The sequence below is a fragment of the Manacus candei genome, unplaced genomic scaffold, assembly GCF_025592945.1.
Source record: "Manacus candei isolate 608988 ecotype Guabito, Panama unplaced genomic scaffold, ASM2559294v1 h1tg000037l, whole genome shotgun sequence".
Classification (NCBI taxonomy): domain Eukaryota; kingdom Metazoa; phylum Chordata; class Aves; order Passeriformes; family Pipridae; genus Manacus; species Manacus candei.
This window is the reverse complement of record NW_026138085.1, coordinates 15,194,221-15,206,626: the sequence shown is the minus strand read 5'-3', so window position 1 is coordinate 15,206,626 and position 12,406 is coordinate 15,194,221. Positions and strand designations below refer to the sequence as shown.

The 12,406-nt window shown below is 43.4% G+C and overlaps 1 protein-coding gene across 1 annotated transcript in view; it reads right to left on the bottom strand.

The window, feature by feature from the left end:
* Positions 1 to 12,406, bottom strand: part of TRPC7 (transient receptor potential cation channel subfamily C member 7) — a 70,395-nt gene that overhangs the window by 15,788 nt on the left and 42,201 nt on the right. Inside the window, exons 5-7 of the mRNA XM_051794053.1 lie at positions 10,409 to 10,625; positions 4,982 to 5,215; positions 2,929 to 3,193 (exon numbers count right to left, since the gene is read on the bottom strand). Of these exons, the coding sequence (XP_051650013.1) occupies positions 2,929 to 3,193; positions 4,982 to 5,215; positions 10,409 to 10,625 (716 nt within the window). The remainder of the gene's footprint in view (positions 1 to 2,928; positions 3,194 to 4,981; positions 5,216 to 10,408; positions 10,626 to 12,406) is intronic.

Here is a 12,406-nt window from a genome sequence, read left to right as displayed (position 1 = left end):
AGAGGAACACAATCAGCCTTGCCTCCATCTCGATTTTGTTTGCATGGCATGTTCTTAATTACAGGCTGTTTCAAGAGCTGTGTGCTGTACACAGCATATGATAAACAGATAAACATAGCTGGGGGTGGAAATGGTCTGATCTTCAGCATGGAAGAACCTCCAAAAATTTTTGAAAGTGTCCCACAGTTAGGTAAATAATCTCTATATTTAGCTGTGTGGAATAAAGCCTGCTACATTTTTATTTCCTTTGCATCCAGAACATCAAAATGGAAGAAATGAGAGAAACTTTGTGTAATAACTCGATTCAGAGGCCACTGGGGTGCTATATTCTTGCTCTGTAGGTGACAACAGAAGAGAAATCGAGCAGGATTTCAGAAATGTAATAGCAAGGAAAGCTGAAAGTCAAGTTGCACCAAACATTCACTAACTAAGCAAGCAATTCCCTCTGAGTGTGATCTGCACAAAAATACACTCTTTTTTCTGCCTACATACTGTCCTGGGAAGGTGTGGTTTTCATAAAAGTGTAATTTGGAGTTATTTTAGTGAGCAGCTCTTTGTCCAAAGGTTCCCACTGGGCCCATCCAGGGAGGTGTCGACTCAACACCCCTTGAAGCTGCCACAGTCAACGAAATGCCCAAATCCACGGGGTCTTCTTCTGTCACAGCTACCCAAGTGACCTCTGAGAATCAGGTCCCACAGTCAAATAGTCACATTTCTCAGGGCCAAACTTGCTTGCTGTAAAATGTCACCCATCCTCATTAGAATTCCCAAACAACCCCCAGGAAACGCATCCGGCGACGTCGCTGAAGTCACAGTCACAGAGGGGTTGTGAGGACACCAAACTAAGCAACATTCTTCTTAGCCCTGGTGATTTTTCAGGGAATGAGCAGCTGAGCTCCTTTTTTAGCACTAATACTGAAATCTTCCTCCTTTTCACGTGTGAGTTAATGGCAGCAGGAGCCACAACCCTCATCAAGGCCCACAGACAGCCACAAAAAATAGAAGAGGAAACATTACTATAGCTGGTGGCTGCCCATCTGCCAAAATAACCTTGTAATTAGCTTATTAAAATTGTTTGAGACTGTCTACCCCGGGGGCTTCTTGCTGAATGGAATGTCTAAGAAGGATTTTCGGGAGGAATGTAAATCTATTCTCTTTGTTTCACACGATGAAAGGGCTTGTTTTTACTGATCATCGTTTGACACTCCCGAGTGTTTAAATAGTCAGAAGAAAGTAAGTATTTTTAAAATCTCTTCCAAATTCTTAAAAAGAAAGATTTATGCTCGTGGAAAATTTGCTTTATGACAACACCAAGTCCCTCTGGGATAAGTAGTCAGCAGGCTGAAGTTAAGGAGGAAGAGCTCTCCCCAGCCCAAATATCCCCTGGGCATTTAAGCAATCTTTACTCCACTGAGCAGTCATCATTTTTAGTGAATGTTTGCTCATTATTTCAATCAAATGATGGCAACTCCTGGAAGATCCACTTAGCTAATGAGTACTAATAAGAGAGTTACTGTGCAGAATTGTATCAGAGACTGGAATTTGTCAGTGACGTGCCTGGGGGATACCACAAGTGAGGGTTGCTGTGCCACCAGGCAGGCAGGGATGGCAGTGACTCAACTTCTCATTAAGTCTTATGCTTCAAGGGCATCTCCTTCTCTTCAAATCTGAAGCAAGTCACAGTCCACATACTCAATTTTCTTCTCCCTCACCACTGAGCACAGATAAACGTAAATGTATCTGGCCTCATAAATCCTTCCATTAAAATGCCCCCTGAGGCTACAGGAGAGGCCTGGGAGGCATATTTGGCTCCTAGGAGGAAGCAAATGTAATGTTACAGGTTACATGTGGCCCAAGAGGGTGGTGTGGTAAAACTGGAATGCAACAGCCACTTGCAGGACAGAAATGATGCTGAAAAGGCCCTTTCTCCTAGAGGAGTGATGAGCTAAGCCCCAAGCTCTCTGTCTAACGTGTCAGAGAATTGACACATCAAATGCAGCATCAAATGTCTGCTCTGCACCTGGAAACCACTGTGGGCTCAGGCACTGCAGCTCTGGGGTGGTTTCCTGGAAGTCAGCTCACAGAAAGGGGAAAACATTATGCCAGGCTTTCCCTCACAGACAAGCAGGAAAGTCCCCACTGTGTCCCTAAGGCACAGAGCTTTCACATGGCCTCTGCTGAAAAGTTCCCAGTCAGGACTTAGAAACCACATCCCAGACACCCTGGTTTGTTTTGCTCTGTTCTGAGCACCATAACTCAGCAGCTGGCTCTGCAGAAGTGCACCCAACAATCACAGCTGCACTCAGGTGATGTCCTAAAACAGATCACAGAATCACAGGATATTCTGAGTTGGAAGGGACCCACAAGGATCATCAGGTCCAACTCTTAAGTGAATGGCCCATATGGGGGTTGAACCCATGGCCTTGGGTCTCAGAGAAGCAAAATCCTCCCTTATTTTACATACATTTCACCTTGCAGTTTTAAGAACAATAATCTTAGGTTTAACCTCTTCCCCACTGCATCTCTTAACACATTGAACTGAGCATCTTCACAAAACGTTTTCCTGACCTGCTATTTTGATTTCTAGAAAGAACCGTTTCTGAACTTACTCGGCTCCCTACACTCAGGCCTAGGGCTGGCTGCCAGGGCTGGAGCTGTGGGACGAGTTTCCCTGTCAAAATCTGGGTGTGATTTTCCCCCCAACAGAAACCACCAGAGCACCAGCAACGGCCCAGAAGGGATTGAGCCTTTCCCCCCTTTTAGACTCCTGCGAAACTGCACGAGATTTGGCACAGGTTGCAAGGAACATCAGCTGGGCTTTTTGAGGAACATCTCCCTAAAACACAAGAGGAGGATGTTTGGAGCCGAGTTCCCAAAGATCCCGAGGCAGGAGCAGCAGGAACAGCCGCTCTCCCCACAGCTACTCACGTGGTGAACGCGGGGTTGTACTTTGCACCAAGGTAGTAGGAGTAAAGGTTGAACATTCCGATCATGAAGGCGAGGAACACCATGATGAAGATGACCATGAACTTGAAGATATCCTTCACAGTCCTGCCCAGGGAGATCTGCAGGGGGCCGAAGCTTTCGTTGGCTGGAAGAATGTAAGCAATGCGGGAGAAGCTGAGTACCACAGCTATGGCATACAGGCCTTCTGAAATGATCTGGGGATCCGAGGGGAGCCACTTGTTCCTGGCTAAAACAATACATGGACACGGGCTGTTAGTAACAAAGAGTGGTAGGTGGAAGCTATCACCATAAATGACCCTTTTCTGCACCGAATCTTGGCTTTGGCCTGGAGTTAAAGACAAAAAAAGCCAGTTTTGGAACAATTGTGCACTGAAGTCCTCAGCATGTTGGAGAAGTAGTGAGTTAGTTGCGTTTTTCACATGGTAAAGATGAGAAATGAACAAGTCACTGGGATTCACTGAAGCCACACAGCAAAAAAATAGCATGGCAACTGTGCTGTGCCTTTTCCACGTGAAGCTCTTGAGATGGACAACCAAAAGCACAACGCAGTGGAGTCTAGCTATAGATTTTATACAGGGCACTGTGTCAGTATTTGGGAAGGGAGACTGAGATCTCTATCCCCACCACTGGATAAGAAAGTTAGGATTTGTTCGGGTAAAGCAGATATATATGTATATATATATATAAATATGTATAAAATGTATAATAAAATACAGATAAAAAGGTATAATTTTCATGTTATCTTTACATTAAAACCAGTTCTTGCAGTCTAGTCACTCTAATATTTTTGCCTAAAAAAGCTCCTTGTTGACACCAGATATGCATCATTTACTTAATCTACTGAAAATGTGAACATTTATATTAATATGGCTTATGAGCGACTCTGCATCAACTGAGCTTCTTGATGAAAAGACTGTGGCTCAGGGCTAAAACATGTGACATCTTTAGGGCCACAGCAGTAAACTTAGACATTATTTGCAGCAAAATCTGAACCAAAGGAAAAGCAGCAGACAGAGAAATTCACAGGATCTCATCGTGATATTCTGTTCTTTGCACCTTTGGGTCATGAACTCACTTTAAATGGATCGGCAGCAAACCAGAGAGGGAAAAAATCCATCATCTCCATGGCCTCTCTCTTGCCTGGGCAGAAGGAGGGATGTTTCCCTTCAGGGGGGACACACTAAGAAGGGGCTGAGCTGGTGGGACCACCAGGCTGTGGGGTGAGGGCTCATGTCCCCAGTGCTGTGTGGAGCACAGTGGATGAAGTCTGCTGCCTCAGATCCCCCTCTCCAGCCCAAGCACATCACTGGAACAACCACCTTACAGCTCTAGGGAGCAAATGGTGTTCCTTGGTGCCCATCTCTGGAGCTCCTGTGAGCAAAAATCCCCCTGGGGTTTGCTCAGGGTGACAAGTAAAGCCTGCAGAGGGGTGCAGTGGATCCAGTCCCCACACTGTACAGCAAAGAAAAACCATTTCAGCCATCATAAACAATGTTGTCCAGGCACTGCTGCTGCTTTAGCACTTACAGATGATTAAGGCTCTACAAAAATACAGGTTTTGAAGAGCAGCAGCTTATGGATGTAACTGCTATTTTTATTTCCATTATACAGGTGTTGGATGTAACAGAAGCACAGAGTGCACCGGCAGTTAGAGATGCAGCCCCACATTCTATATTTATTCACACATTTCCCTCCTCTCACATTTGGAAAACCAAGCAGGTTACTTCATCTGTAATGCAAATTATACTCTGCTCCCTCCCAGTTCCTGATTATCTGCTGCTCAAGCTGCTTTTTCAGGATGTGATTGACCTGAATGTAGACTTGGGACAGTATCAGAGACTGAGTGAGGTTTAGATCCTTTCTGACTCTTTAGGAAGATGGCTGGAATGGGAAGAATAATTTGGTTTAATTAGAAAAAAACCACACAAATATCCCCCAAAAGAAACCTGCTTTCAGCACTGCCACACATTAGCCTAAAAGAACGGGAAGTATTAGAGAACAAAAAGCACCTTACCATAGGTAAAATAAGCAACTTCAGGGGGAAGGGTGACGTTGTTGAGGTCATCGTCTTGAACGTACTGGTCAACGTACTGTTGTGCTTCAGAGGCTTTGAGGAAAGCCATGAACCTGGCAGTGAATGATGCTACAAAGATGGACAGCATCCCAAAGTCCAGCAGGTTCCAGAGATGCACCACATATTCCCGTGGCCCCTCTTCCCAGATCTCCTTGCACTCTGACCAGATCATACCTGTGGAGGGGACAGGACGTGTTTAACAGAAGGTGTGTGTATGTTCAGATACAGAAGGTGTGTTTGTGTTCAGACAGACCTCTTTCCTGGCCAGCAGTGGCTTCTAAAACTGAAGCAAATAACTCTTTAATTAAACTGAATTTCTTGACAATGGTTCATGCCACCTTTTCTTAAAAATTCTTTCAAAGTTTTAGCTCACGTGTCCTCTTGTGCTTATGAGGCAGAAATTTCAAAATATCACTATATAAGTCAATGGCAAAGATGATTTCTGGTGATGACAGAAAGCACAGTTCAGAAATTCTGATGACACTAGAAAATCCTGTTGCTGCTATATTTGGGAAAAATGTGGATTTCCTCTCTTGTCCCCAAAATCTTCTTGCCAAACGGTGCCACTGAAGATGGCACTGCTCACCCTGCTGCTGTTTTTCTCCTTCCCTGAAGTGGGTGGGTTCATTTTGAGAATGCAAACAGAGCTGTGCAAGAGAAAAGATCCAGGATTAAGTTCAGTGTGATTAAAGAAAGGGTAAGACAGAAGTTCTGCCCTTGCAATACTTTTCATAAAGCTTTTGGAATTAAATAATGATTTTCCATACATTAAACTCTGATCTACCACTTTAAACACTGAGTTTAGCCCGAATTTAGGATTTCTGACAACAGACTTACAGATAAACCTGTAAATGCCAAATTCAGTGAGTTCAAATGTTTTGACATCTATTTCCTACTGGGAAGTGCTAGGGCAGACAGGTGAATTCAGTGGGCAAGAATTCAGGGCAGATTCACTAATTTACCCAACCTTCAATCACAGCAGGGCTCCAGGGTCAAACCCTGCTCCTGAATAGATAAAGTGCTGGAATATTTAACCCACTGATAAATATTTCCTGCACTCTCCCCAGCCCTGTTTCCATAGCAGCAGCAAAATTCTGGTTTAATCAAGAAGGAGCAGCGCCTGCCGATTTCCATGTGGCCTCCTGCAATCTTCTCCCTCTTGTGAACTCCTTTCATCCTCTCTGCTGGAAGCTGTCGTGGTGTGGCACAGAAATGCAATTGCTTGGCTACTTCTGAGACTCCTGGAAGCAGAGGGTGTCCCAGGAGGGGCACTGGAAAGCTGGGTTACAGGCAGGGAAACAGGTCAGTGGGAATCCAGCCGGAGGGTGGAGGAGTGAAGAGCTGCTGCTGTCAGTCCCTGTGTGCAGGGAAGGATTGAAAGAGAGAAAGGAAAGCTTTCCACACCCCCATCAGCCAAGGCACAGCCAGCCTGTGACCTCCACAGCCCTGGAGTCTCCAGGTGGGTGCCTGGAGACGTGCCCTGACACAGGTTATGCCCTGTACAGATCTATCTTGGGAGAGAGCCTCAGAAACCAATTCTTCCACCCTCTTCCTTAGACTATTTATTATTAAACCTTATTCATGGTGAGTGGCAGTTTGAGGTGAAGTTCCTGCTTTTACTCAGTCAAGCAGCAGCTGGGGACTTGAGGAGGGGAGCTGGGAGGCTCCTCTGCTGCCCTCCCTCTGCTCAGCACTCAGCACAGGGAAGGAGTTAAAGAGAGAAAGGAAAGCTAAGAATTCCACACCCCCATCAGCCAAGGCACAGCCAGCCTGTGACCTCCACAGCCCTGGAATGTCCCTGGAGATGTGTCCTGACATAGGTTATGCCCTGTATAGATCTTTCTTGGGAGAGATCTGAGTGCTGAGCAGAGGCAGGGCAGCAGAGGAACCTCTGCCGGTGCTTGGCTGAGTAAAAGCAGGAACTTCATCCCAAACTGTCACTCAGCACGAGCAAGGTTTAATAATAAACAGCCTCAGGGAGCAGGTGGAAGAGCAGGTTTCTCAGGAATTTTCCTGGAGCGAGGATGAAATATTAAAGGAACATTTCCAGCTTTAAAATGCTTTTTAAATTCCCTGGGATGATGGATAGGAGCCATTAGCCCTGCGTGTGACGCGTGTGTGTCGTGTAAAGGTACTAAAGCTCTCCAGGAAAAACCACGTGGTAGCATTGCCCAAAAAAGCACTCCTCCTCTGATGACCAGAAATGACTTTTCTGGTTGAAATATTAACTCTCCCATCCAAATTTATTTCTAATCTTGCTCACTTACTATACCTAAGTCACAGATTAATGGAGTAAGAAGTGTCTAAAACTGAGTGGACTGACTAAAATTGGAATCACTCAGTGAAAGTATCACACTATTGGCCTATAATTATTCTTTTTGCCAGCTGTGTGGCAATCATTTTTTAAAAATGTCTATTAAGGACAAGCAGAAAAGTTCCAGTAATTATTCAGTCAGTACTGCTGGATAATTGTATATACATTGGGAGAGAATATCTCAAAGCTTCTCCTTAAGTAAAAGTACTGAGAAGAGAAAAAGCAGCTAAAATTCAGGAGATGGGACATAAGGTGGGATGCAAGAAATAAGGGAAGGCAAGTAGGTAAAGCAGCTCTGCCAGGATGTCTTTTAAATGTGGTGTTTCTGAGGCCCCCACAGGCTCTGCCAGAGGTCATTTCCCTGAGTTTGATGCACGGAGATGTGGGATATGAGCAGCTCCTGCTCTCCAGCTCCTGCATGTCTCTTATTCCCCCCACAGCAGGAATGATCAGAAATGTCACCTTGATGAGCAGGTCTGGTTTCAGCAGAGGAAGGAGAGTTAAGCTACAGGCACAGCCCATCTGGAAGAAAAATGGGAGTGTGCAAGAAGTGCTGCTCACCACCTGTGCACAGAGGAGCAGTTTGTCAGATTTTATATCTGCTGGCCTGGGACATAAATCAGGAGCAGCTGATGCTGCAGAGATGCCTTTGAGCCTTCCTGCATCCACCAAAGGCTGTTGGATTAAGAGATTAATAGTGTTCAGACTGCATCTATCCAGAGTCCAACTGCTACCCTGGCTGCTTTTGCAGTGGGGATTTTGCCTCTTGCAATAAAACCTCCCTGCTTTCAGCACACACTTTGTCCATACCACTCACCAGGAAAATCCCAGCCTTCCTCATCTGAAGGCAAGGGAAGGGAAGACCTGGCCACAGGGGAGACACAGACAAGTCCCAGATACATGAGCCAGAATTGCTGTGCCCCATGTACAAAGGGGGAAGCTGGTCATGGTTAACATCACGAGATCCCCATGAGCCCACTTCTGGGGCTTGTCCAGGTCCCTCTGGATGGCATCCCATCCTTCAGGTGTGTCAGCCTTACCACTCAGCTTGGTGTCAGCTGCAGACTTGCTGAGGGTGCACTAGATCCCTTTGTCAATGAAGATATTAAATCCCACTGGTCCCAGTATGGGCCCCTGAGGGACACCACTGGTCCCTGATGTCCATCAGGACTCCGAGCCACTGATCAGCACCCTCTGGATGTGACTGTCCAACCACTTTCTAATCCACCTAATAGTCCACTCATCAAATGCATCTCTGTCCAATTTAGAGAGAAGGATGTTGTGGGGGGCAGTGCCAAAGGTTTTACAGAAATCCAGTTAAATGACATCTGCAGCCCTTCCCTCATCCCCTTACATGATCACTCCATCACAGAAGGCCACTAAGTTGATCTATGTCAGCCACTTTTATTTAATTATATTTCTACCTACCTATAAATATTTATAATACGTATAAGCTTTTAGCACCAAAAGCCTGGGCAGTCACCACCCTTAGTGCTTTCACAGTCCTTAAAGTTCAAGGTCACACGTGGGGCTCAACAAGTGCCCAAGTCCCTGTGCCAGCTTTGAGCCATCTGCACCAAACTTTCACCTCTAGGATTGCTGAAGCATTGTTTGAAGCTTTCTGTAGGCAGGCAGGTAAAATGGCCAGAGCAGATTGTCAGAGCAGATGTAGGCAGTCATTAGAAAATCTCATTATACTCAGGAGTCTGGACAATGAATCACTTTTCTTCTCTCAGAAAAGTGAAAACCTTCGCTTCAAATGAAATGTTTTCTTCTTCATCTCTCAGGAACTCACCAAGCAGATGGATACCTACTGCCTATAAGGAAAGAATACCTAGTCTAAAATCTAATCATCTTGTCCAACTGCTTTAATATCATTTTAAAAATATATCTTACAGGCTTACTCTATCCAGTCTGGCATCTATTCAGTATTTTCCAGCCTAATATCCTGCATGGGATTCTGATTATTGCAGGGACAGGGAACAAAGAAACAGTGGCCAGGAAGTCATCAGATAGAGCAGCCCTATCCTATTTTTCAGGGGATTTAATGCCATCAGTACTTATGGAACAGTGGAATTATTTGCTGCAAGAAAAGAATCCGAATCATGGTGGTGAGCAGAAATAGATATAAAAGAGGTGGAGAAAGATTCTGCACAGTTGATAAGCTCAATTTCCCAATAAATCCTCCTGAGCTTGTTTAGATTAGTGGTTCAAGCTGACTGATCTACCAGGAATAAATGAAGCCTGGAGGAAAAGTAATACATCTGGATCTGCCTAAAACTCCTTGGAAATTTAACCTGTGCCTGTGACATACTTTTTGCACTTGATGTGTTCACCCACACGAATCCTTACTTTATAATTGTTGAATAACTTAATTTCTTCTAAAAGATTTGAGCTCTGTGCTGTCCTCTCACCAGCAAGAATTTCACACTGGGGATGTCATAAAATCCAACTCTTACTTACCTGGCAGTTTTCATCACTAGATCTCAGAGTGCATTGCAAAAAAAAAGGCCAATAACATTATTTCCATTTTGCAGACAAAATAGCTGAGGTTCAGTGAATTGTAATAGGATCATAATAGGATCCCAGGGTAATAAATCAGGCAGGCTCCCCATGCTTTCTTCTGCTCACTTAAGATGGAGCAACATCCTAGACTGAGGCTATAACTTTCTATTATAATATTACCTTCTTTAAAATGCAATGATTAAACCAACAGAGGCAAACAGGCAACCATAGCATTTACCATGGAAAATGGAAAATCAGGGAAGTGAGAATTTGCCAAGTGTCCTTTAATAATTTCAAAAGCAGGGACAAAAACTACAGTTTTTTATCCTCTTTTAATCAAAATTCTGCCATCAACCTCTAGGCTTATGGTGGTTTGTTTTCAGTTTTGGGGAGTTTTCTTGGTTTGGGGGTATTTTTTTGTTTGTTTGTTTATTTAGTTTGGGTTTTTTTTGTTGGGTTTGCTTTTTTTTTCTCCTTTTCCTTTGTCACGTTATTCCTAAAGAGCTCAAATTTCCCCCGAGGGCTTGCAGACATCTGGTTTGACTTACCCAGCACCCACTTCATGATGAGCAGTTCCGTCCAGGAGAATTGAGTTGTTTTGACTCTGAAGATCTGTTTGGGGTGATCCGTGATGGTCTCGTTGGGGAGATTTTTGACTCCCTCGAACCGATCCGAGGCGTTCACCACCAACAGCCCCAGGAAGATTGTGAAAGAAACTGCGTGGGCCACAAACTTCATGAAGGGACTTCTGAGGGTCCGTCCCAGCTGCAGTGGAACACAAAAAACACAGAAGATTTTAACTGGTTTTTTTTTTTTTTTTTAATTTATTCACCTCCTGGAAGTTTTTTCCTGTAAAATTTGAATATTATTCTATTCATTATATATATATATATGAACGTTTGAATTTTTTCCCACAAAAGTTTTTACAGTTTGCCCAAGGTGAAAAGGATTCAGAACTTAATTGTGGATCATTAAGTAAATAAGGTTTAGATTTGTTCCAGTTGTTGTTTGCTATTACTAGACATTATGCACTGGATAATTTTTTATCTTATATTGCTCCTTTAAACCCACATGTAACATCTAATTGTCCTGGCCATATGGAGGGTGGAAGATGAAGAGACAGGACATTTATATGAGAGACATGTTTGTTTGTATATGTGAGTATGAATGTCCTTATTTGTTACTATAAATCCTAGTGATGGACCCAATTCTCACCCTTAAATCACTGTTATATATTAGAATCTTTTATTAATGGTGAATTCTTGTTTCATTATCAATGTGTTAGAAACAGCTTTCTGTTTAAATATTCTCTAGCAATGTTTTTAATACGCTTTGCTTTGATAATCTTCTCTCATAATTATTACAAAATCTGAGGAATCACTCCCAGAACACAAGGATTTATTTCAGAGCAGCAGGTCTCTTCTCTACAGATAATATTTGTTCCATTTTTCTTGAGAGGCTTTCTTTGTCAATGAGTTTAAATACCACTCTTTTAATTTTACATTTTCTGTGAACTAAAAAAAAAAAGCAGTACTCCCAAAAATGTCAGAGTGGAAGCATTTTTAGGAGCACTGGGACTGAAGCCTGTGGTGTTGGACATGACAGGGAGCAATGGAAGAGCTGTCCTGGATGGGCCCTTTGCAAACATCCCTCAAAGCAAATTCCCCTTGGTGGCAAGGTATCATCAAATTTTTCTTAATATCTACTGACTTAATCATAAAACTTCATAGGAAATGTGAAAAAAAGACTGAAAAAGGAAATTCCTTGGGTTTTTATTTATCTCTAAGAGTAGATTAGTTCAAAGCAGCCCAGCTCTCTGGTCACTGAGGAACAGGAAATATTTTAAAAGTAGAGCCCTTGTCATTGTATTTTCAGGCAACAGACTGTACAATTTTTCTGTTGCAATCTTTTATCTCCTCTTTTGATCACCAATGAAAAAGGTTTCGGAGACTAACATTTCATTTCAAGAGTCATGGCCTAAAAGAGGTGGATGAGTCAACCTGGACATTTCAGGACAGGACAGGCTTAAACTTCATGGCTCTTGTCAACACTTTGTGCACCCAGAGGTGAATGAATGACTGACACTAAAACTGGTTTTAAAGTAGACAGTTCTGTGCAACTGAATGCAAAAGAACACTTAAAGCTGAGTTGCAAACTCCAGTCAATACTGTTTATTTACCAAGTTTTTGAGGGGGTATTTGTTATGGTCCAGTCTAACCCCACAGAGCTTTATTAAAGAAAATTCTCTGCTAGGGAGGAAAGGTTTGAGAACAAGTTTCTTGCGAAGATACATGAGGGAAGGGATTATTTTGAGATATGAATTCCTCTATTATTCTATGTGAAACTGCAGAATTTGATCATCTTAAGAATGTGACACACAGAAGTATTGGCCAGGACAGCTCCCATAAGCAGTATTCCTCATCAGAGATTTCCCTCATTTTTCTCACTGCCTTAGTCCAGAAATTAATCCCTGACTCATTCCTGGGCATCAGTGTGTCTTTTGAAACAGGCCTGATTTAAGTCAAATATCTTAACTGATTGTTACT